The 25,864-nt window shown below is 45.2% G+C and overlaps 1 protein-coding gene across 2 annotated transcripts; it reads right to left on the bottom strand.

Annotated features, from left to right (window-relative positions):
- Positions 1 to 14,159: 14,159 nt before the first annotated feature.
- Positions 14,160 to 24,953, bottom strand: LOC140207535 (uncharacterized). Of its 2 annotated transcripts, none has more exons than XM_072276072.1 (2): positions 24,920 to 24,953; positions 14,160 to 17,190 (listed from the first exon to the last, which is right to left on the bottom strand). In XM_072276072.1, exon 2 carries the CDS (start codon positions 16,748 to 16,750, stop codon positions 14,891 to 14,893), a length of 1,860 nt encoding a protein of 619 aa, XP_072132173.1. In that variant the 5' UTR covers positions 16,751 to 17,190; positions 24,920 to 24,953; the 3' UTR covers positions 14,160 to 14,890. The 2 variants fall into 2 exon arrangements, with proteins under 2 accessions (XP_072132173.1, XP_072132174.1); XM_072276073.1 differs by lacking the exon at positions 24,920 to 24,953 and adding an exon at positions 24,649 to 24,705.
- Between the last annotated feature and the right edge of the window lie 911 nt (positions 24,954 to 25,864).

Genomic DNA, 25,864 nt, shown 5'->3' on the forward strand with positions numbered 1-25,864 from the left:
ACCTCGGTGGAGCTGCTCCGGGGGATCTCCGGCGGCAGAGAGGGTGGGAGCCCCGGAGTACCGGCACTGCTGGGGTTGGGGCTGCTGCTGAGCTCGGGGATTCCGTGGTCCTGAGGTCAAAGGAAGTGTCGGGTGAGAGCGCGAGAATGCGGGTTAGGGCCTTGAGGGGGAGCTGCTCGATGGTGAAGGAGATATCGCTGTCTGTCCTAAATTTAGCTCGATAGATCATTTTAACTGCTTACGGAATAACACAAACCGAAGACTTTTGTAAAACATAATAAAAATAACAGTTAATTTGATTCACTCTGTTCCAGCAGCCTCCCTTCATAAACGGGAAACACACTCTAAAATTCCTCAGCCCCGTGTCAGTCGCAAAGTAATCCCGTTGCCCCACGATGTCCCTGAGCCCTGTGTCCGTCCCAAATTAATCCCATTGTCCCGCCCTCTCCTCACAGCCCGGTGTCAGACCACAAACTGACCACACTGCCCCGCTCTCTCGCTGCAGGTCGGTGTCCGTCCCCAAAGTAATTAATTGTGGGAAGTGCAATTATGATGCTCTCAGTCTGGAACCTCGGAACATAAATCAGGAAAGCATGTGCTCCGGGAACTGCACAGTGGGAATGTGGGGGGATTTTAGAGAGCGCTTGCAGGGGATTCTGGATAGATTTGGCACATTGAGGCATGGAAAGGATGATAGTGTGAAGGAACCGTGGTTGACAAGCGATGTGAGACATCTTGTCAGAGGAAGAAATCAGCTGATTTAAGGTTTTGGAAGCAAGGTCAGACAGGGTTGTAGAGTCACAACGCAGCCGGGGACAAAATGAAGAGTGAGTTAGGAGAGTAGAAAGGGCCTCAAGGTGTCTTAACTAGAATTGAGGAAACCCCAAGGCTTTCTCGATGTCCGTGGAGAACAGGATGACCAGAGTGAGGGTAAGTCCACTCAGGGATAGAAGTTGAAACACGCGCTGGAGTCAGTGGAGGTAGGGCAGGTCCTTACTGAAGACTTTACTTCAGTATTCACCAGTGAGAGGGATCTTCAATTTGTGAAGACAGCGTTAAATGGGCTGATGTGCTGGAACACGTCGCGGTCAAGAGAGAGGAGGTGTTGGACCTTTTGAAATACACGATAGATAAATCCTCCTTTATGTTCAGGTAACCGGGGGAAGTGAGGGAAGAGGTTGCTGCACACTTGCTGATCTCTGCATTATCACTCGCCAGAGAAGTAGTGGCTGAGGAGTCGAGCGTGGAAAACATTACTGCTTTGTTCAAGAAAGGGAGCAGGGATAACTCTGAAAAGTATAATCCAGTGAGTCTTACTTCAGTGGTGGTTGAACTATTGGAGAAGATTCTTAGAGTCAGGACTTACGGGAATTTGGAGAAGTAAAACCTGATTGGGGATGGTCGGTTTGGCTTTGTGAGGAGCAGGTCAAGCCCCACGAGTCCGGTTGAATTGTGTGACGATGTAACAAAGCAGATTGATAAAGATAGAGAAGTCGTTGTGGGGTAATTGGACTTTAGTGAGGAATTTGATACGGTTCACCATGTAGGCTCTTTCAGAAGGCATGGTATCCAGAAGGAGTTGGCTGGTGGATTTAGGATGGAAGGCAGAGGATAGTTACGTTTGGAGTGTGCTCTCCCTGCAGGGTGGCCAATCAGTTGTGTTCCACAGAGATCTGTTCTGCGATCTCTGTTTTTGGTGATTTTTATAAGTGATTTGGATGAGGAAGTGGAAGGTTGGTTTAGTGTGCTTGCAATGATATGGAAGGTGGAGGAGATTTGGACAGTGCTGAAGTTGTTGTAGGTTGCAACAGGATATCGACAGGATGCAGAACTGACCTAAGTAGTGGCCGATACAGTTTAACCTCGAAAGGTACGAAGTGATTCACTTGGGAAGGACGAATTTGAAGGCAGAATATAGGTTTGTTCCCAGGATTGCGAAAGTGGGCAGATGCACGTCCGACACGTGGAAGGTTTGAAGACCATCTGAACAAAGTACAGGACAGGTATGTTCCAGTCACAAGGAGGGACAAGGATGGCAAGGTAAGAGAACTGTGGATGTCGAGGGAAGGTAGGAATGTCGTCAAGAAGGAAAGGGAAAAATAACTAAAGATTTGGAAGCTATATATACATACTGGGCATTTGGAAATACCAGTAGTGCTACGTCTCTTAAGTAAGCATCAAGATGAATATGTCACAGAGTGCCATGGGATAAAGCCTGGGTTATCGAGAGAGGCAAGTGGAGAGATTGCTGGGGACTTTCCAGATATCTTTGTGTCACCCCCAGCCTTATGCAAGGTCTTGAAGGACTGGTGAGAAGGTAATGTTGATTCATCAGTTTAGAAGGGAACCAGGGATAAACCTGGAAACCATAGAGCGGTGGGTCTCACATTGATGCCAGGGAAGTTACCGAGGGGAATTCTGAGAGAGAGGAGTAACGAGCATTTGAAAAGCCAAGACCTAATTAGGGAGAGCGATCTTGGCTTTGTGTGGAGCAAGACCTGTCTTATAAACTTGTTTGTAAATTTTGATGAGGTGACAAGGATGATCGATGAAGGTAGAGCTGTGGATGTTGTTTACATGCATTTTCGTGAGGGTGTTATGACAAGGAATCCAGGGCAGATGCTATGATAAGTGGATGGCCAAACTTGCATTGTTCTCTCGAGAGCAGCAGAGGCTGATGGTAGATCTTGTAGAGGTTTATCAGCTTATGAGCGGAATATTTAGAGAAAACACGCAGTTTCTTTTCTGCAGTGTTGTAATGTCTGATACCAGAGGCCATGCATTTAATATGAGAGGGGCCAAGCTGGAAGGAGAAGTGCGAGGCAAGTTGTTTCACACAGAGATTGGTGGGAGGCTAAAATCCACGCCGGCCATGGTGGTAGATGCAGATATATTGGAGACTTTTAAGTGACACTTAAACAGGCCCATGAATCTGAAGAAAATGGAGGAACAGGGACATTGTGCAGGCATCAGGGATTAGTTAGGTTGGTCTTTTGGTGAGCAATTTATTTGATTCAGCACAATATTTTGGGCTGAAGCGTCTGATCCCAAAATGGACTGTTCTATGCCTACGTTCTATAACATTAAGTCTACGAGGTTTCAATGTGATTTTCAATTCAGTGCGTTGTTTCACCACACTGAGCCCCAGAGCATTTTTCAGTATTTTGTCCAACTTGACCAACGCAGTCCTCCGGCTCGATTTCTCCTCTCCAAATGGCTGTGTCGATTGAGCAACGTACCAGCTCAGTTCATCCTGTAATTCGCACCTTCTTTGCTCACCTCGTCATTGCTTGCAGTGAAAATTTAACACAATTTACTTCAGAGAGGTGTTATTAGTAATGGTTTTTAGTTGAATTTATTGCTTTTTGAACTATCAACCAGCTGTCCCACGTTTGGTAATGCCATATTAACCTGGAGAAGGCAATATCTGCTCAGTGATGGGACATCCCAGTGACTTTGAGCATAGGAACAGTCACAGAGCAAACTCTTCACCCATTCAGTAAATTTCTGGTGTCCAGTTATCAGAAGCAAAGCACTGACTGTGGAAATTACAAATCAGGCTATTATTAGAGTCATAGAGCACAAGGCCCTTCAGCCATCTAGCCCATGTTGACCCGTTTTTTCTGCATAGTCCCTCCTATCTGCGCCATGGCCCACACACACGTCCCTCCATGGACTATTTGAATGTCTCTTAAAAGGCGAAACTGAACTCCCATCCACCAGTTCCGCAGTTCCATATTCTCAACGAACTCTGAGTGAAGAAGCACCCTCTTCAAGTTCCCCTTAAAAGAATCACCTCTCACCTTTAACCTATGACCTCTGGCGCATGAGGAAGGAGATGGGATGGAGACAGGTGGGAAGCAGAAGGTGCGGGAGCATGGAGACGGTTGTAGGGGAGGGGGAAACAGTGAGGAGTGTTTATACTTACTATCTTACAAAAAAATGTAATTGTTTGAACTTACTTGCTGCTATCATGTAACTTACCTGTACACTCTCAAATTAATAATATTATTGATATTAATCAAATTATTGAAACAGATGACAAGTAGCAATGGACGTAACCCTGGGGAACATTACTAGGCACGGGCCTGGAGTCCAAAAAGCAGCCTCCCACAATCATGCTTTGCTTCCTACCATCAAGCCAACTGGGCACCCAGTTAGCCAGCTCCCCCTGGATCCCATGTGATCAAACTTTCCACAGAAACTTCCCATGTTGGACATTATCAAAGGCCTCACTGTAGTCCATATCGCACACAATCCTGGGACAGAGGTGCAAATACCGGAAGGTGTAGATTTAAACAGAGGACGAAGAGGTTTAGAGGGCTCTGAGGAGATTTTTCACTCAGAGGGTAGCTGAAATCTGGAACACACTGCCCGAGGTGGTGATGGAGGCAGGCCCCTTCACAACATTGCGAAGTGGATGAGCATTGAAACTGTCGAGATACAGTCGGCTATGAACCGAGTGCTGATAAATGGGACCAGTGTAGACAGTGAGTGGATGGTCAGAACAGGTATGGCCGGCCAAAGGCCTGTTTCCATGCTGTGTGATCCACCACACCGGACATGACAAATTAACGATGGTGACACCGCAAGGCATTGATTTCAAAACTCCACACCCCTCTCCAACCTGAAATAAACCAAACTGAACCCCTTTGTCACCATTGTGAATATCTGTTTCTGTCGAGGTAACATACAATTTGGTCACTTCTGCAATTGATGAAGTTCCTGTGTCTTCTTCCATTAATGTTGCTTCCTTACAGCAAAATTAACCCTCTCACTGTGTCAGAATCAGTGATTAAATCCGGCCCCAAACACTGTGCTTTCATCCCTGCACATTGTAACTTGAACCATCTCACTGAGGGTCTGATGGAGGCACAACCTCTGCCCTCTGCACATGCAATCACATCTCCCCTGATTCTGACATTTCAAATACCCTCAGAATGGTTTTCTGATTCAGTCTCAAGGTTATGGTACATTCAGCTCATCGTCAGACCTGACAAACCATGTCTTCCCACAGTTGGTTCCATCTGTTGGTGTGTCCTCTTTCCTCCACCTCCAGGGAAGCTGCATCTCCACACAAACTCCTCACTTGAGACGACTGTCTGTACCCGTGACACAGGAAATCACATCACTGTCACTCTCCTGATACCATCCGGGAAGCGGTACCGCAACATAAAAGCCAGGACCAACAGGCTCCGGGACAGCTTCTTCCACCAGGCCGTCAGACTGATGAACTCACGCTGATTTGAGCGTGCTCTATATTACATTGTCTGTTTTATTCATTATAAACTATTATAAATTACTATGATTGCACGTTACACATTTAGATGGAGACGTAATGCGAAGATTTTTACTCATGATGGATGTAAGAAATAAAGTCAATTCAATTCAATTCCTGATTCCGTGTCTGAGCTGCTCGCCTCCGGATATCCTCCGTCAACAAGCTTCTTCCTCAGTCACCATTTGTCCGATTATAAAAAAAACAATTAAAACGATCTATCAGACAGCTCCTGTACCCCTCCACCCCTGAACAGGTTCCCCTGTTAAAACTCTCTGCTCAGCCCCCTCCCTATTCCCTTTCCCTTTCAGACTCCCGATGTGCCAGCAGATCCGAATTCACCGTGTGGACATTTCTACCCCACAGGAGGCTGTACAAACCCGTGTCCTTCTCTGATGCACAGCTCAGTGACCCCAATCCCTGTCTGCACTCGCAGCCCATGACGGTGACAGCTGTCCTAGACTCTGTAACTCACAATCTTGTAACACATAATCTTGTTCACAGCAAGTTTAGACAGTCATTAATATGAAGAGAGAATTGTTGTTTCCTGAAAGGACAGGCGAGCGAAGCTGTCTGATCCAATTCACCAGATGGTCCGGTGTTTACAAGTTAATTTGTCCCGGGACCCACTCATAACCCCGACCCACACAGACAGACAGACAGACAGACTGTCCCTTCGCCCCAAACCCCCTGCAGAACCACAAGGAATTGATCCACGGCCCGGGCTCGGTCGCAAAGTGAAAACCGGGGCTGAGGAGAGCCCGGAGACAAACACCCCGCTGCCCACTCCACCAACAACACGACACAGCCGGACACATCTCACAACACCGGATCCGGTCCCGATGAAACCCGAATTTTATTTTGTTGTTCCAGATCGGACCCAACAAAAGGTGTTTAAAACTGAAGCGCTCCCCCTCACGTGACGTCACACAGCAGCCCCTCCCCCACGCGCCTGACGTCACCCATGGTCTCCCCGTATCTGCTTCTGCTGTCACGAGCACGGTGCTTGACGTCACACACGCGCTGCTGTGCTCGTGCTTTTTCGGTTTAACGGCTGAGCTACTGAGAACGAGCCACGCCCCCCCGCCCCCGGGCAGTCAGCAGAGGAATTGAACTGATTGCAGAGCTGCGCTATTCCCATTGGTACGAAGCGATGTCAATCACTGGTTACACCCAATAGTGGAGGCGGACCAGCCGAGAGGGCGTTACCCCGTCCCCTGGTACAGCGCGAACTGTCCGTTAAAGCGGAACAAAATCCCAAAGAAAATATCCGCTTTCTGAAATATTTCCATTTCCCTCCGAGGGAAGTTGAGGCGTTTGTGAAGCGTCTCCTGCGGCCGGAGTCTGATGTGTCGCTGAGAGGTAGGAGGAGACCGCTCGGCCCGTCGGCTTGACGCCGGTTCCCCGGGGAGGGAGAGGGGGATTTTATTGAAAGGATGAAGACGGTGAGAGAGGGGGCGGACGGGATGTTTGTCCCGGTGGGGACAGGAGGGGCTCATCTGTGGAAATGTCTGAGCCCACGGTGGTGGCGATTCACCACATTGGGGGGCAAACAGCGGCAGACTGTTGCCCTGCAAGCGGGGCCAATGGTCCGGGAAAAGTGACAATTATTTGTGTTTTGTTGAGACTGTACCTGGAATATGGTGTAAAATCCCGCTCCCCACACTAACACGGGTTATACAGACCAAAGAACAAACTGCCGGAGGAACTCAGTGGGTCGGGCAGCATCTGTGGAGGGAAATGGACCGTCAACATTTCGGGCCGAGACCCTCCCTCTGGACTGAGAGTGGACGGGAAATAGTCCGAGAAAAGAGGTGAGGGGTGGGGATGGGGCAAGAGCTGGGGAGTGAGAGGTGGGTCCAGGTGAGGAGGAGGTGGGAAGGTGGAAATAGTGACAGGGGTGGGAGGTGAGTGGTTGGGGCAACACAGGGCTGCAGGAGATGGAAATTAATTCCATAGAGGATTAACAAAGAGGTTAGAGAGTATTTGTTATAGAGAGTGCAATGAAGATTCACCAGACTGATCCCTGGAGTGGTGGGGTCATCATATGAAGAAAGATCAAATGCGATAACCCTTTCATTTAGAGAATCGAGGACTGAGAGGTGAACACATTGAAATGCACAACATCATTACCGGTTGAACCAGGGATCCCAGTCTCTGAAAAAGCAGGTGGACTGTCCGGGACTGAGATGAGGGGAAATGTCTCCACTCCGAGGGTGGTGAATGTCTGTAAATCCCCACCACAGAGGGCAGTGAAGACTCAGTGATCGTCCTCACATAAAACAGAGGCCGGCAGATGTGTGGAGACCGGAGGGATCGAGGAAATGAGGATCAGGCAGAAACATGTGGCTGAGATGGGAGAGCAGCCGTCATCTTGTTGATGGTTAGAGGGGCTGAATGGCCACCTCCTGCTGTTTCAGTGTTGCTGTCCAGTGAGGCCGGAGGAATGTGAATAGAAATTAGTGTTTATAAACATGGACTGATTTAAATGAAACCTGCACAATTTTTGTTTGGATCTGAATTGTGTGTTGGATCAGAATGGGAATTGAGCCTGTAACTCTGTGACCTGAAGGTGGAGGGAAAGGGGCAGGAAAGATATGAAGGGACAATGTATCTGGTGTAAATATGGAAAATGCAGCGGATGGGTCGGGCGCATGTGAGGGGCGAGGAGCAAAGTCACCTGCTCAGGTGGGAGACCCTCCACCCGTCACCTGATCCCATTTCCTGTTCACTTTTTCCCGCAGATCTGCAGTATCTTCCGGTCACTGCTCTATGTGTCCGTGTAGCTTCATCTTTCGCCTGTTCAGACAAGGCAGTGAGATCCAGATCTGTTACGTCCTCTCGTTGTGGGTGGACAATGATTTTTTCTGCAATATTTTCATCATGTTTCATTCCACTGTTTTTACCTGCTGAAGTGCAGCCAATTTTTATGGGTGTGTGACCCATTAATAGGAGAATTTAGCCTTTTGTATTTATCTGAGCTTCTCATAAGTTTAGTTATAGTTTAGTACAGTTAACTTCAGCTTCACTCCAGAATTTCCAAAGCAACAACCCAGTCCGTCAAATAGTTTCACACAATTAAACTAGTTTATTACATTTTTTAAAAGTTTTATTTTGTACTACTTATATAATTGAACTATTTAATATGTATATTCTTATTTTAAATCACAATTGTTAAAATCTATTGTTAAGAATGAGGTTCTATTGCTGCTGCAGAGACAATGAATTTCATGACAAATGCCGGTGCTATTAAACCTGATTCTGATAATTGTTCTGGGAGACCCACCACCGGTCACCTGATCCCAGTTACTGCAGATCGCAATGAGAGATTGAAGCCTTTTCTATTTATTTGCATTCCTCAGAAATGACAACAGTTAAGTTTCCTTTTCTGGCTCCAAAGCAGAAGCTCAGTCTATCTAATATTTCCACACAATTAAAATGGGGAATTTGTTTATTATCATCACAAACTGAGCTACAGTGAAAATCTTGCCTGACGTACCATCCACACAGATCGATACATTACGACAGTACATTGAGCTGATATACGACAAAACAATAACTGTAAGAAAGCATTATGGCTGCAGAGAAAGTGCAGTGCAGATAGACATGGTGCAGGGTCATGCATTGATTTACATTGTAGGGTTGAGTCCATTTTATCACTCATTTGGCTTATAACCGCAGACAGGAAGCCGTCCTTGAGCCTGGTGGTACGCGCTCTAAGGCTTTTGTATCTCTTCCCTGATGGGGGAGCGGGTTTGCAGCAAGAATGTCCGGGTTGTGAGGATCTTTGAGTACATGGCCGGCTTTTCTGACGCAGGGGAAGTGTAGGAAGAGTCCATGGAGGGGAGGCTTGTTTCTCTGATGTTCTCTGCTCTCCAAAGTTCTCTGCAGTTCCTTGCAGTCATGGGCAGAGCAGTAGCCATAAGAAGGTGTGAAGTATCGACAAGAAGCTCAGAGACCTCGGCCTTCACCCTGCCTTGTGTAGCTGGATCCTGGACTTCCTGTCAGATCGCCGGCAGGTGGTAAGAGTGGGCTCCCTCACCTCTGTCTCTCTGACCCTCAGTACACATACCCCACAGGGTTGTCTCCTTGGCCCCCTCCTTTACTCTCTGTGCACCCATGACTTGTGTCACCACCCACAGCTCCAATCTGCTAAATACATTTGCTGAAGACACTACATTGATTGGCCTCATCTCAAATAATAACTTTCAATCGATCAAATGCATCCTGACAAGGCTCAGTCCAAACAAACTTTTCGCCCTTCTTCAGGAGATTAGTCAGAGTAAGAGCAATATCAGCAAAGTTCTTACAAAACTTACGATATTATCCAACCATTCCCAGAAACCTCCTAAGAGCCTTCTTATCAGTTGGAATAGGAACTTCAGAAATTGCCTAAACAGGTGCCAACTTGACTTGACCTACTACATAGCCAAGGTAGGTCACAGTGGCATGGCCAAATTCACTCTCAGCTAAAGTTAACTGTAAGGTTGGCCTGGGAAAGCCTGTCAAACAGCTTTTCTACTGCAGAGATATGCTCTTCCCAAGTGTCACTCCCTATGACTAAGTCATTAATATAGGCACCTGTGTGTTCTAACCCTCAAATTACAGAATCAATCATTCTCTGGAATGTTCCTGGAGCATTTTTCATTCCAAACGGCAAAACATTGTATTCATACCACCCAGAAGATGTCACAAATGCAGAAATTTCTCTACCTCTGTCCGTCAATGGAATATGCCAATATCCTTTCAACAGATCAACCTTTGTAAGAAATTTAGCTTTTCCAATCTTATCGATGTAATCATCACCCGAAGGATAGGATTGGCATCTGTTTTTGTTACTGCATTTACCTTCCTATAATCAGTGAAAAATTTAACACTACCATCAGGTTTGGGCACAATAACGCAGGGTGAGCTCCAATTTGATGTTGAAGGCCTAATAATATAATTTTTCAGCATATATTCAATTTCTTGCTCAGCCAATTTACACGTTTCTACGTTCATGTGATATGGGCATTGTTTAATCAGTTTGGCTTGACCAATATCTAGGTCATGTACTGCCACCATGGTTTCCTTGGGAACATCAGGACTTCAGAATTAATTCCTTCAGCTGTTGCTGCTGCTTTGGCTGCAGATGAGCCAACTTGTTATCAATGTTTTCCAGAACAACCAAGTTCATTACCCTAACTGGGACCATGTTTGGCTTGTGAAAAGTCTCAGACGAGTCAATTGTTTCATTCTCAGGGTTGCCAGATTCATATGTTTTGACAACAACACTCACAGATGGTGCCTGCTTGTCAAAATAAGGCTTTATCATATTTATGTGTACCACCTATGTTGGTTTACATTGGTTGGGTGTTTTAATAACATAATTTACCTCATTAATTTGAGAGACTATTTCATATGGTCCATTGAATTTTGCCTGAAGTGGATTTGTCAACATTGGAAATAGGGAAGCACCTTATCCCCCACCCTAACATTTTCTTTCACAAGTCCACTTATTAAACCAACACTTCATTTTGTTTTGAGAAATCTTTAAGTTTTGTCTTGCTAGACTACAGGCTTGCTGTAGTTTATTTTTGAAACTCAAAACAAGTCCAACAAGTTAACATGTACATACCCATCAATCCACTGTTCCTTTATCAAATTCAAAGGACCCCTCATTCTATGACCAAATGCAATTTCAAATGGACTAAAACCCAGTGACTCCTGTACTGACGCTCTTACTGCAAACAAAAGCAAATGTATTCCTTCATCCCATTCTTTTCCATTTTCAATACGGTATGTCTTAATCATTGTTTAGAGGGTAGAATAAAATCTTTCTAAAGCCCCTTGTGATTCTGGGTGGTATGCAGACGATGTAATTTCTTTAGCTCCGAGTTCATAAACGACCTGCTGAAACAATCCAGATGTAATATTACTTCCTTGATCAGACTGGATTTCTTTAGGTAAACCAAATAAAGTAAAAAACCTGTTCAGAGTCTTCGCCACAGTTTTAGCTTTAATATTTCTGAGAGTTATTGCCTCTGGGAATCTGGATGCAGTGCACATAATAGTTAGCAAACACTGATGGGCAGCTTTAGTCTTTGGCAATGGGCCAACACAATCCACTATAACTTTGGAAAAGGGTTCACCAAATGCAGGTATAGGCCGGAGTGGGGCCACTGGGGTGACCTGATTAGGTTTACCCACAAATTGATAAGTGTGACAGGTTCTGCAAAAGGTCACAACATCTTTCCTCAAATTAGGCCAGTCAAAATCTTTCATAATCCTGTTTACAGTTTTATTCACTCCAAAATATACAAGATATTAAGAGGAATCGATAGAGTGGACAGCCAGCGCCTCTTCCCCAGGGCACCACTGCTCAATACAAGAGGACATGGCTTTAAGGTTAGGGGTGGGAAGTTCAAGGGGGATATTAGAGGAAGGTTTTTTACTCAGAGAGTGGTTGGTGCGTGGAATGCTCTGCCTGAGTCAGTGGTGGAGGCAGGTACACTAGTGATGTTTAAGAGACTACTAGACAGGTATATGGAGGAATTTAAGGTGGGGGGTTATATGGGAGGCAGGGTTTAAGGGTCGGCACAACATTGTGGGCCATAGGGCCTGAACTGTTCTAGGTTCTCAATGGCCACCTAAGGGCATACTGTGGGGGAAAGTTAAAATTTCAGTCCTATAAACTTTAGGGACTACAACTTGGTGAACAATTGCCCATTCGTCACTCGCAGGTATAGCAGGTGGCCTCCACTTCCTCATTAACACTCCATCCTTGAGATAATACCCTACTGGCACTTTCTTATTCGCATCATCTGAGACAGCTGTTTTTTTTTAAAGGTTCAGTCTCAGGGTCTCAATTCTGTTCTGCTATAAACTCCTTCCTAGACAGGGATAAATATTTCTCATCAGACTTAGTACCTGAATCCTGTTGAAAGAATGAAGACAGAAAAGACCCTTACAAGTCATCATAACCTGATCCCGATTTTGGCTGTCATAGGTACCAGAATCATGCTGCACAGAACCGTCTCCATTAGCAGACTTTTTAGCCATACTTCGAGTTACTGCGCAGGAAGGATAAATGTTAAAATCCAACTGTGGGTCATCACTGGTTGGCTTAGTTGTCAACTGCACTGCAGGAACAACTTTACCATCTGCCCGGTCATTCCCTAACAGCAAAGTACAAACGTTTGTAACATCTTCCACTGGTAAACTGGAGCATAATCCGATCTTAACAGGTCCCGAAACCAACCCTGACTGTAAAGTTACCCTGTGCAATGGCACAGAAACCATGCTGCCCCCAATACCCTTAATAAGATTTACCTCACCAATGTCAGTCTCATCACCAAACTTTAGAACGCTGTCTAATATAAGTGACTGAGAAGCCCCAGTATCTCAAAGAATTTTCACTGGTACCAGGGCTGACCCTTCCTTCACTAATACAAACCCATCTGACATAAAACGATCGAATCCCTCTCAACTCGGTCAGACCTCTCAGTCCTTAACTGAGCCTCAAGAGAATGTTCAGAACCCTGCGGATTTATCAGTGCTTCAACTTGCTGATCACAGGCATTTGGGGCTGCCTCCTTTTCCTTTTTCTTCTTCAGGATGGAACAATTAGCATCATATGACCAGCCTTCTTACAATAGTAGCAAGTAAATAGTAAGACCACAATATTTCTCCTTCAACTGCTTCCCTTCATCCTTACTCTTGTCACTAGTCCCAGCTTTAATTTCCAGTTTACCCTGGTTATCCCTGATACTGTTTTGGAAGCTTTTACTCAGGGTAAATTTAACCTTATGAGTTAAAGAAAACTCATCTGCTAATCTAGCAGACTCCTGCAAAGTGGCAGCATCCTTTTCATCTAAGTATGTCTTTATGTCATCAGGGATGCACCTTTTGAATTCTTCAATTAAAACCAACTCTTTCAAGCTGTTAAAATCATCATTTACATTTTTAGATGTGCACCAGCGGTCAAAACACACAAACTTCTCATAAGCAAATTCTATATATAAGTGTGGTTTACAGATTTCCTCAAATGTCTAAATTTTGCCTGTATGCTTCTGGGACCAACTCGTAAGCTCTGAGCACAGCCTCATTCACAATGTCACAATCAGCTGCTTCATCAACTGTCAAAGCAGAATAGGGTTGCTGAGCCTTCTCCTTAATTACACTTTGTGAGAGAATAGGCCAACCCTCTTTTAGCCACTTTAAACTCTGAGCAACCCTCTCAAAATGCTGAAAGTATTTATCAACCTCTGCCTCATCAAATGGAGGTACTGTACCAATTTAACTTCCTGACTGGCCTCAAACTTATCACTAGAGTCTAACACTAGACCCCTTTGCAGCAATCTCTCTATCTTTTCCAGCTCAAACAGCCTCTGTCTTTCTGCTTCCTCCCTCTGTTTTCCTGCTTCTCTAGCCTCAAACTGCCTCTGCCTTTCCGCAGCCTCCATCTTTAACTTTTCTAACTTGTACGGGAGCTCAAGCTCACTAGGTTTACTTTCATGAAACACCTCCAACTCCTCCGGTTTAAACACACACTCAGATACATAATGCTCAGCTATTGTCCTCTGCATCTGTGCCCTCCTCATTGTTGATTTCACCGGAACAAGTTTGAACCTTTTAGCAGTACTCAACAACTCAATGCTACTGACGTCCTCTAATGCCTCAGATGTTGGCGGTTCCAGAAATCTATCAACATCCATTGCTGCTGATTTTCCACACACAAATAAATCTAAACAGATTTCCCCAATGAAACTGATAATTAATCAATCAATACACCACCAAATTTGTTCATATCCTGGATGCAGGCCCCAATTTTGTTACGAATTGTAACGCTTTAGAAATGAACCAGCAACAATAGACTACACCTGGAGTCTGGTTTTAAGGTGAAAACCACTATCTTTATTAGTATTGACTTATAATATAGTAACTTAAGCAAGATAACAATAGTTAACAGTGTTACGTGTATATATGTGTGTAAATATAACTCCCAAACTATTGAGCTCTGGGGAAACAAGGCTTAAGAGTCTTGAGATGGTAAAGTATGAAAGTTCTGTTCATCCACAGAATGGATGATGAGAGAGAGATATTTGTAATCCAGGGTAAATATCGAGAGAAGGCAATTATGTCGAATTCCACAGGTTCATGGTGGTAAAAGTGGAGAACAGCCGCTGTAGATTTTATCCGTCATCGTTCCAAATCGACATACGAATTATCTCCAAAAGTGACTTGTCACAAGGCGTATCGTCTTCAAGTGAATTACCACACCACACCTAGGCAAGGGTGTGGTCTTCACAGGATACCCCAAATCCGATCCACTCCTATGGATCAAACGAGGTGACAACCACACATTCAACATTCGCTGAATCGATAATTAACCCACCCTTGTGGGCATTGGAAAGTTCTAAACAGTGACCCTTGGCCACCAGTTCCCTTATGTCGATCCTTCCATTTTTTTCTCCTTCATCTCTGTCTGACTCTGAGTGTCTGTGTCCTTGGTTAAAACTAAACAAGCTGCGAGCGATGTAAACAAGCCATAAGTCAGACTGATTCGCCTTAATATCTCTCTCTCTCTCTCTCTCTTAAGATGACAGTCCACAGCAAAGGAAACCCAGGGATTCATAACAACGGCCACTCCCCATTGTGAACTGACTGGTGTGCCAGTAGTTGGGATGACTGAGTGAATCCTTTCCCACATTCTGAGCAGGTGAATGGCTTCTTCCCGGTGTGAACCTGCTGATGTCTCTGTAGGGTGGAAGAGTGAGTGAATCTCTTCCCACATTCTGAGCAGTTGAATGGCTTCTCCCCAGTGTGAACTCGCAGATGTCTCTGTAGGTAGGATGACTGAGTGAATCTCTTCTCACAGACCGAGCACGTGAATGGCCTGTCCCCGGTGTGAACTGACTGGTGTGCCAGTAGCTTGGATAAATGAGTGAATCCTTTCCCACATTCTGAGCAGCTGAATGGCCTCTCCCCTGTGTGAACTGACTGGTGTGCCAGTAGGTTGGATGACCGAGTGAATCCCTTCCCACAGTCTGAGCAGGTGAGTGGCCACTCTCCAGTGTGAACTGACTGGTGTGCTAGTAGTTGGGATGACTGAGTGAATCCCTTCCCACATTCTGAGCAGGTGAAAGACCACTCCCCACTGTGAACTGACTGATGTGCCAGTAGTTGGGATGACTGAGTGAATCGTTTCCCACATTCTGAGCAGGTGAACGGCTTCTCCCCAGTGTGAACTCGCTGATGATTCTGTAGTTGGGATGACTGAGTGAACCTCTTCCCACAGACTGAGCAGGTGAATGGCCTCTCCCCAGTATGAACTCGCTGATGAGTCTGTAGTTGGGATGACTGAGAGAATCCCTTCCCACAGACTGAGCAGGTGAACGGCTTCTCCCCAGTGTGAACCCGCTGATGTACCTTCAGTTGGGATGACGCAGTGAATCTCTTCCCACAGACTGAGCAGGTGAATGGCCTCTCCCCTGTGTGAATTCGGTGATGACTCTGTAGGTGGGATGACTGAGTGAATCCCTTCCCACAGACTGAGCAGGTGAATGGCCTTTCTCCAATGTGAACTGACTGGTGTGCCAGTAGTTGGGATGACTGAGTGAATCCCTTCCCACATTCTGAGCAGGAGAATGGCTTCTCTCCAGTGTGAACTGACCGGTGTGACAATAGTTGGGATGACCGAGTGAATCCCTTCCCACAGTCTGGGCATGTGAACGGCTTCTCCCCAGTGTGAACTCGCTGATGACTCTGTAGGTTGTGTAACTGAGTGAATCCCTTCCCACATTCTGAGCAGGTAAATGGCTTCTCCCCAGTGTGAACTCGCTGATGACTCTGTAGGTTGGATGACTGAGTGAATCCCTTCCCACATTCTGAGCAGGTGAACGGCTTCTCCCCAGTGTGAACTCGATGGTGACTCTGTAGGGTGGATGAATCAGTGAATCTCTTCCCACAGACTGAGCAGGTGAACGGCTTCTCCCCAATGTGAACTCGCTGGTGTCTTTGTAGGGTGAAACAGTGAGTAAATCTCTTCTCACAGACTGAGCAGGTAAATGGCTTCTCCCCAGTGTGAACTCGCTGGTGTCTTTGTAGGGTGAAAGGGTGAGTGAATCTCTTCTCACAGACTGAGCAGGTGAACAGCTTCTCCCCAGTGTGAATTTGCAGGTGTCTCTGTAGGTAGAATGACTGAGTGAATCTCTTCCCACATTCTGAGCAGGTGTACGGCTTGTCCCCTGTGTGAACTCGCTGATGACTCTGCAGGTTGTATGACCGAGTGAATCCCTTCCCACAGACTGAGCAGGTGAACGGCTTCTCTCCTGTGTGAACTGACTGGTGTGTCAGTAGCTTAAATGACAAAGTGAATCCCTTCCCACAGTCCGAGCAGGTGAACGGCTGCTCCCTGGTGTGAACTCGCTGGTGAGCCATTATGTTAGATGACCAAGTGAATCCCTTCCCAGAGTCTGAGCAGCTGAACATCCACTCCCCGGTGTGAACTCACTGGTGAGCCACTAGGTCAGATGACTGAGTGAATTTCTTTCCCAGAAATTCAGCATATGACAAGCCTTTGCCCAGTGTGAACTGACTGGTGTGTCCACAGGTGGGAAGACCGACTGAATCCTTTCTCACACACAGAACAGATGAATGGCCTTGGCCAGTGTGAACCTGCTGATGTACCTTCAATTGAGATGACCGAGTGAATCCATTCCCACTGTCTGAGCAGGTGAACGGTCTTTCCCCTCTGTCAAATGTTGGGCATGCCAGTTGGTCAAATGACCGAGTGAATCCCTCCCCACTGTCTGAGCAAGAAGGATGGTTGTTTGAATCCCTTGCTCAACTTCTTAAGTACCTAGACAGAGGCAGCAAAACTGGCATGCCGCGTTTGAGAATCCTGGAGCAAATTCCTTCTCATTTTTAACCTGTAAAAAGATTTACAAATTCCATCAATGGGTGCAGGACAACATTTCAGATGAGATTACTTGAGTTGCCACGGTTTGATCTGGTATCACACTGTTACAGTGAGGTTGAACCCAAGTTGGACAGAGAAATCATCTTCTGTCTGGGCACAATGCTGGTATCTGGAATGACCATCAATTCCCTGACGCTCTTCCTGTCTCTATAAGAATGGGGCATTTCTGCCATCTCCAATTCATGCCTTGGCTCAGTTTGACTCTCTCCATTGGTATTATTCCCTGTTCCTACTGAGCTGCATGAGTGCCTGGCCCCACAGTAACTGAAACATTATCACGCAAATAGTCTTTCAAGACGTGCAGCTGGGATTTTCTTTTATGTATTATTAACTTAAAGCGCCACAGTTTTAACGCCATATAAAAACTTCCTGCCGAGATGAATGGTTGGTCTGCACAGCTGTTAAAAGTACTTAGGGTGATTTTTTGTAATATTTCAGGTTCTTGTCACAGTCATAGAAAGTTACAACATAGACCCTTTGGGCCACCTAGTTTGCGTTGAACAATTTAAACTGTCTACTGCCATTCCTCTACCATCCAGGTACCCATACAAACCTCTTAAATGTTGAAATCATGCTCGCATGCACCACCTGTGCTGGCTGCTCATTCCACACCTGGATAACCATCTGTGTGAAGAAGTTTCCCCTCATGTTCCCCTTAATGTTTCACCTTTCACCCTTAACCCATGGTCTCTGGTTGTAGTCCCACCCAATCTCAGTGGAGAAAGCCAGCTTGCATTTACCCTATCTATGCCCCTCCATCACAATCAAATCTCCCCTCAATCTTCTACATTCCAAGGAATAAAGTCCTGACCTGTTCAATCTTTTTTTATAACCCAAGTCCTACAGACCTGGCAACATCCTTGTGAATTTCCTCTGAACTCTTTCAACCTCTTTTACATCTTTCCTGCAGGTAGGTGACCAAAACCGCACACAATACTCCAAATTCAGCCTCACCGATGTCTTCTATAAATCAACATAACATCCATCTATTGTTGTCAGTACTTTGGTTCATGAAGGCCAATGGGCTGAAATCCTTCTTTCCATCCCTATCTAACTGTGATACCACTTTCAGTGAATTAAGGACTTGTATTCACAGGTCCCTTTCTACTACAACATTCCTCCGTGCCCGGCCAGTCACTGTGAAAGACCTCCCTTAGTAGATCATACCAAAGTGCAATACTCACACTTGTCTGCATTAAATTCCATTTTCCATTTCTCAAACCATTTTCTCAGCTGGTCCAGATAGCAGTGCAAGCCATGATAGTCTTCCTCGTTGTCCACTACACCACCAATCTTGGTGTCATCCACAACTTTGCTGATCCAGTTAACCACACTATCATCCAGATTACTGATATAGATGACAAACAACAACAGATCCAACTGATCCCTATTGCACACCACTAGTCACAGGCTTCCAGTCAGAGAGACAACCAACTGCTACCACAGTGTGGCTTCTCCCAAAGACAGTGTCTCATCCAATTTACTATCTCATCTTGAATGCTGAGTGACTGAACCTTCTTGAGCAACCTCCCATATGAGACTTTGTCAAGTGCCTTGCTAAAGTCCATGCAGACAACATCCACTGCCTTGTCTTCATCCACTTTCCTGATAACTTCCTCGAGAGATTCTATAAGATTTGTTAGACATGACCTACCGTGCACAAAGCCATGCTGTCTATCTTTAATCAGTCCACATCTATCCAAATACTTATATATCCGGTTCCTGCACATACGTTCCAATAACTTTCCTTCTACTGATGTCAAGCTCACCACCATATAATTTCTTAGTTTATTTTTAGAGCCTTTCTTGAACAGTGGAACAACATTGGCTGTCCCCCAGTCCTCCGGTACCTCACCTGACACTGAAGATGATTTAAATATTTGTGCTTGGGCCCTGACAATTTCTGCACTTGTCTTCCGCAGGGTCCCAGGGAACAACTTATCAGACCCTGGGGATTTATCCATGGTAATTTGCCTTAAGACAGCAAACACCTCCACCTCTCTAATCTGTACAGGGTCCATGAAGTCGATGCTGCTTTGCCTCACTTCTATAGACTGTGTCCAACTCCTGTGTAAATATGGATGCAAAAAAACTATCTCCCCCATCTACTTGGTCTCCTCATATGGATTATCATTCTGATCTTCCAGAGGATTAATTTTCCCCTTGCAATCTTTTTGCTCTTAACATGTCTGCAGAATCCCTGAGGAGTGTCCTAAATCTTGTCTGCTGGGGGGCAACCTCATGCCTTCTTTTATTTCTTTCATAAGTGTTCACGTGAATTTCCTGTACTTCATAAGTACCCCATTTGTTCCTATTTACCTGTACCTGGAATGCACCTCCTTTTTATTGATCTGGGAGATGAAAGCCAAAGGGGTGACAAGAGTTGTATGGTGGGAGTTGGGGGTAGGGTGGTGTTTAAACTGAAATTGCAGGGGGAATAGGAGCCTGGATAACAGAACAGATAATGGAGGGGTTGTGGAAACAGATGTTGTTCAGACCTCAGACAAAGTCAGGAATGAAAAAGTTGAGCATGGTGCAGTGAATATGCTGAGCCCTGTATATTTCAATACAAGGAGCATCGTAGGAAAGGTGGATGTGTTCAGGGTATGGATCTGAATTATGACACTAGGATCTGGCAACTGTGGACTGGGACAGGCTGCTTTATGGCAAAGGTGTACTTCGTAAATTGAGGCCTTCAAAGCAATATTTTGTAAGTACAAAGCGGGTATGTGCTTGTCAGAATAAAAGGTAAAGATAGAAACTATAGGGAACCTTGGTTTCCAAGAGATATTGAGACATTGGTATTGAGCACAAAATGGAGTTACATAATAGGGATAGCGGGTAGGTTCTTATGAAGAATAAATGCAAGAGAACAAAGAAGAAGTAAATCAGGATGGCTGAAAGAAGGCATGAGGTTGCCCTCACAGGAAAGATGAAGGATAATCCTAAGTGATTCGAGAGATAGATTAAGAGTATAAGTATTGCAAGGGACAAAGTTGGTCCTCTGGAAGGCCAGAATGGTAATCCATGTTTGGAACCAATGCAGATGGGGAAGATCATCTCTATTTACCCAGGAGATGGACACAGAGTCTATGGAAGTGTGGGCAACAGCATTAACATCATGGACCCTGTACAGATTAAAAGAGGAGATGTTTGCTATCATGAGGCAGATTAGGGTGGATAAATCTCCAGGGCATGACAAGGTGCTCCCTCGGTCTCTACAGGAGGTAAGTGCAGAAATTGTCGGGGCCCCTAGCAGAGATAATTAAATCATCCTTGGTGATAGGGGGAGGTACCAGAGGATTGGAGAACCGCCAATGTTGTTTTGCTGTTTAACATAGGAATGAGAAATCTACAACATATTGTAGGCCCTTCGGCCCACAATGTTCTGCCAATCCTCATACCTACTCTAGAAATTGCCTGAAATTTCCCTAAATCATAGCCCTCTATTTTTCTAAGCTCCATGTACCTATCCGAGTCTCTTAAAAGACGCTATTGTATCTGCCTCTACCACCGCTGCTGGCCGTGCATTCCATGCATCCACTACTCTCTGTGTGCAAAACTTACCCCTGACATCCCATTGGTACATATTTTCAAGCACCTTAACACTGTGCCCCATCGCGTTAGCCATTTCAGCACTGGGAAAAAGCCTCTGGCTATCCACATGATCAATACCCCTCATCATCTTCTACACGTAAAAAACGCTCTAAACATAAACAAGGAAATTATACATTGCTCTGAGGATTTGTTGGAAGTATACACAATTATGAAGGTAGAGATAGGGTAAACGCAGCAGGCTTTTTCCACTGAGGTTGGGTGGGACAACAACCGGAGATCATGGGTAAGTGAGGAAGGTGAAAAGTCAAGGGGAACATGTGGAAAAACTCTTCACTGAAATGCTCGTGACAGTGTGGAATGAGATGCCAGCACAAGTGATTCATGCCAGCTCGATTTCACCATTTAAGAGAAGTTTGGATAGGTACCTGGATGGTAGGGGTATGGAGGGCTGTGGTCCCAGTGTAGGACATTGCATTAGAGTTTAAATATTTTTGGCATTGTCTAAATGGGCCGAATGGCCTGTTCCATGGAACTTCTCCATGTCCCTATGACAGAGAAGCTGGGCACATTTGATTGTCAGGGGAAACTGGCAGGAATGACAATGGAGCAGCAATGGCTGGAGTTTCTGGGAGCAATTTGGGAGCTGAGTGATAGATACATCCCAAAGAAATGGAAGCATTGTAAAGGCAGGAGGACACAACCATGGCTGAAATGAGAAGCCAAAGCCAACATAAAAGCCAGAGAGGGCAAATAATAGAACAAAAACTATTGCAAAGATTTTTAAAACTTACAGAAGACAACTAAAAAAAAATGAGATATCCTCAGGACATTGAATTATGATTTGTAACCATTAATGTTTCTTGGTTGCACCCAAAAGTCTGAGGCATTTAGAGGAACAAAATATCCGGGGCCTCAATATCTCTTGAAAATCAGGGACCCCTGCACCAGTGACCTTTCAACTTTTAATTTGGCAGGCACACACAAACTCTGCACATTCAAGATTGCACTTCTGAAGAATTCCCACTTACCAAGTACTCCTTTGCCAGAAAACAGCCTGTCACAAACCGCACTTGTCAGATCCTTTCTGATACCATTAAAATTGACCTTTCTCCAATTTACAATCTCAACCCGTGGTCCTGACTTCTCTTTTTCCATATTTACTTTAAATCTCATGGCATTATGATCACTAGATACAAAGTGTTTCCATACACTAATTTCCATCACCAGCCCTGGATCATTTCCTAACAGCTTATTGCACACTTCTACATTGGGAACTCTACATGCTGATTGAGGACACAATTGACAAACTCTACCCCAGCTAGACCTTTGACAGTATGGGAGACCCAGTCAATATTTGGAAAGTTAAAATTGCTTACTATATCAATATTTGTTTCTTGGCATATTCTGCAATCTCTCGACAAATCTGTTCCTCTAGATCCTTTCTGATACCATCAAAATTAACCTTTCTCCAATTTAGAATCTCAACTCATGGACTAGACCTCTCTTTTTCCATAATTACTTTAGATCTAATAGCATTATAATCACTAATTTCTGTCACCAGCCCTAATTAGGGGCACATTTGACAAACTCTACCCCATCTAGTCCTTTTAAGTATGGGAGTCCCAGTCAACATATGGAAAGTTATAATCACTTACTGAATCCACCTTTGTTTCTTGGCATGGGGTGCAATCTCTCTAGAAATGTGTTCCTCTAAATCCCTCAGACTGTTGGGTGCAACCAAGTCCCAGTAATGGCTACAATATCATGATTCCCTGTCCTGAGCTCATCTGGCTCTCCTATGACGTTTCCTGCATTGTGATATACACAGCTCAGCACATTCATCACACCATGCTCAACCATTTGATTGCTGACTTTGTCTGAACAACATCTGTCTGGGTGTAAAGAAAGAACCCTCTCCCTCAATGTCACAAAAACAAAGGAGCTGATTGTGGACAACAGGAGGAATGGAGACAGGCTAACCCCTATTGACTTCAATGGATCTGGGGTTGAGAGGGTGAACAGCTTTAAGTTCCTCGGCATAAACATCACCAAGGAACTCATGTGGTCTGTACATACTGGCTGTGTGTCATGTGGCTGTGCGCCTCTTCCACCTCAGATGCTTGATGAAGTTTGGTATGGAAGAACTTTCTACAGGGACACAATTGAGAGCATCCTGACTGGCTGCATCACTGCCTGGTCTGGGAACTGTACTTCCCTCAATCGCAGGACTCTGCAGAGAGTGGTGCAGACAGCCCAGCGCATCTGTAGATGTGAACTTCCCACTATTCAGGACATTTACAGAGACAGGTGCGTAAAAAAGCCCGGAGGATTATTGGGGACCTGAGTCACCTCAACCACAAACTGTTCCAGCTGCTACCATCTGGGAAATGGTACCACAGCATAAAAGCCAGGCCCAACAGGCCCCTGGACAGTTCCTTTCACCAGGTCATCAGACTGATTAATTCATGCTGATGCAATTGTATTTCTATGTTTTAATGACTGTCCTATGTACTAACTATTTATTATAAATTACTAGAAATTACACATTGTACATTTAGATAGAGAAGTAATGTAAAGATTTCTACTCCTCATGTTAATTAAAGATGCATGTCATTTCAATTCACCCTCTCCACTATCTGTTCTGGCATTCTGACTCCAATCCCCTCTGCAAATTTAGTTTAACCACCACCACCCCTCCCCCACCACACACTAGCACTAGCAAGCCTTACCACTAGGATATTTGATCTCTGCTAACATATCCCCTATCAGCTCTTTGACACTCCCCTGCCAGGTTATCCCCCCCCCCCCAACAGTTTCTAAAGTGTTGTTGTGTGGGATGGCAACAAGAGTACTCTGCAACAGCTAATTAACCTCATTCCCCTTCCTGACTCTCACCCAGATTCCTGTGGGTGAGAATTCACCTCTCTTCATGTCATATCTATCACCCTCACCAACTCCTGGATGATCTGGAATTCAACCATTTCCAGCTCCAACTCCCTAACGTGTGGGGTTACAAGCTGCAGCTGGATGCACATCTTGTAGGTGAGGGTGTCAAGGACACTGGACGTCTCCCCACCTTCCCACCAATGTCCCATCTAATTTGTAATGACCGGTGTGCCAAAAAATCTTGCCTGTGCAGTTTTTACCCATTGACAACAACATGTGCACACTGAACTTTAAATAGAGAGGTATTTATTTTAACAGCTAGCAAATGAGAACTTTGATCTCCTCTGGGTTTGATCGTGTTCATCTGCACTCTCACACAACCTATATAGCAGGCCTGTAGAGGGTTATGAAGGATGTTCTCGCCAGACCTTTTGCACACCGTCCATATCTGATTTGCTCGCTAAATGATGCTTTAAAAAGTCAGATTTCCAAATATTACTCCACTTCCTCCCACTTGCAAATTCTCCAGCAACTTTTGCATTGCCTCAATACACACAGGTAACACCAGTTTCTGTCTTGTACATAAATATTTCCCCTGAACCCTCCCCCAGGGGACTGGCGGCCAATGAATATGAAGGAAAGGGCAGTAGTCTGTCTCATTGGAGTCTGGCACATTTGTGATGTGAAAGCTACTTGTTGCCCAGGACAAAGGTGTTTGATATCATTATGTACCCAGAGGGAATGGGTCAAAACATGTTCCCACGGGTACAAAGGTCCAGAACAAGAGGAGGTAGAACAAGCAACACACACAAAATGCTGGAGGAACTCAGCAGGCCAGGCAGCATTTATGGAAAAGAGTACTAATGCTGAATTCCTCCAGCAATTTGTGTGTGTTGCTTGGATTTTCAATATCTGCAGGTTTTCTCGTTTGTGATTGAAGGCAGAATAGAGGTGGTTTTCTCACCTGCTGATGAAAAAGATTTTGTTCCCTTTCTCCGAGTTCCTAATCCTTGCATTTAGACAGCTGGAGCTCAGCTCTGTCTGAGAGATCCATCGGATCCCATTCCCTCATCAGCCGGAAGCTCCCCGGGGCCCGTGTACGGATCGTGGTGCTGAGAGAGAGGGAAGAGAACAGGACTGTCCCGGGATTACGGTTCACGGTGTCCGGAGCTCACAGCAATTGTCCCGAATTCGGTGTTGAAAACCCCTACCCGCAGCCGGCGAATATCTCTTACCTGGTGCCGATTTCTCAAGGCCTTTGTGTACTGCGCGCATGCGCGATATTCGGGAACAGCCGGTGCATTCAATCGGTGCTTCAGCGACAGCGAAAATTCTCGCAGAGCTTTCTGGGTAATCACGGAGCCATTAAAAGTATCTGCAAGCACCGGTTCCATGTCCATACCTCAGTAGTTTTTTTGTGTAGGAAGCTCGGCAGCTCTTTTAATGCAGAAAGCAGCTCCCATAAGCAATACACTTAATATAAACAAGCTTTCCGCGTGTCTAATGCCAAAGTAGAACCTTGTTACAAATGCAGATATACAACACAAGAGTTTCTACTGTTGCTGGAAATGTAAACAAATACACACAAAATGCTGGAGGAACTCTGCAGTTCAGGCAGCAACTAAGCAGAGTAGTACACAGTCTGGGCATGCTGAAGGGGCTCGGCCTAAACGTTGTCTATTTATTCCTCTCCACATTTGCTGCCTGATCTGTTGATTTCCTCCAGTACTTTGCTGAAATTAACCACCTTTTTTTTCAATCAAACAGTTTTAAAGTGTTTCTGATCTTTCATTTGTAGCCATATTCTGCTGGTTGGATTCCTCTTCCTCCTTGTCCTTGTAAACTCTTAATTCCCATCTCTTCCTGGAGCCCCAAAGGCCTGACTCAGGCTGTTAACTTTTTGGTTTCTGACTCTACACCATCGAAGATTCACTCGCTCATCTGCTGTCAGACTTTAGAGGCTCATTCAACCAACCCAGCTGTCTGAGGCACAGACCTTTGAAATGAGTGAAAATGACACAAAACATTGAAAAGATCAGGGAAGAAGGAGCTTAACCACCTTAGTCCAGAGCCCCGAAGAACGTTAAAACCACAGAGAGCTCATCGCGTTATTCAGCCTGGACAGAAGCATGCAGGAAATTCATGCAGGTGTATAGGATGATGGGAGGCCTTGGCCGTGT

This window comes from Mobula birostris, chromosome 13 (assembly GCF_030028105.1).
Source record: "Mobula birostris isolate sMobBir1 chromosome 13, sMobBir1.hap1, whole genome shotgun sequence".
NCBI classification, from domain to species: Eukaryota; Metazoa; Chordata; class Chondrichthyes; order Myliobatiformes; family Myliobatidae; genus Mobula; species Mobula birostris.

Excerpts from the sequence above, each read along its gene's own strand:
- LOC140207535 (XM_072276072.1), bottom strand. The coding sequence starts at position 16,750 with ATGTTCAGCTGCTCAGACTCTGGGAAGGGATTCACTTGGTCATCTAAC.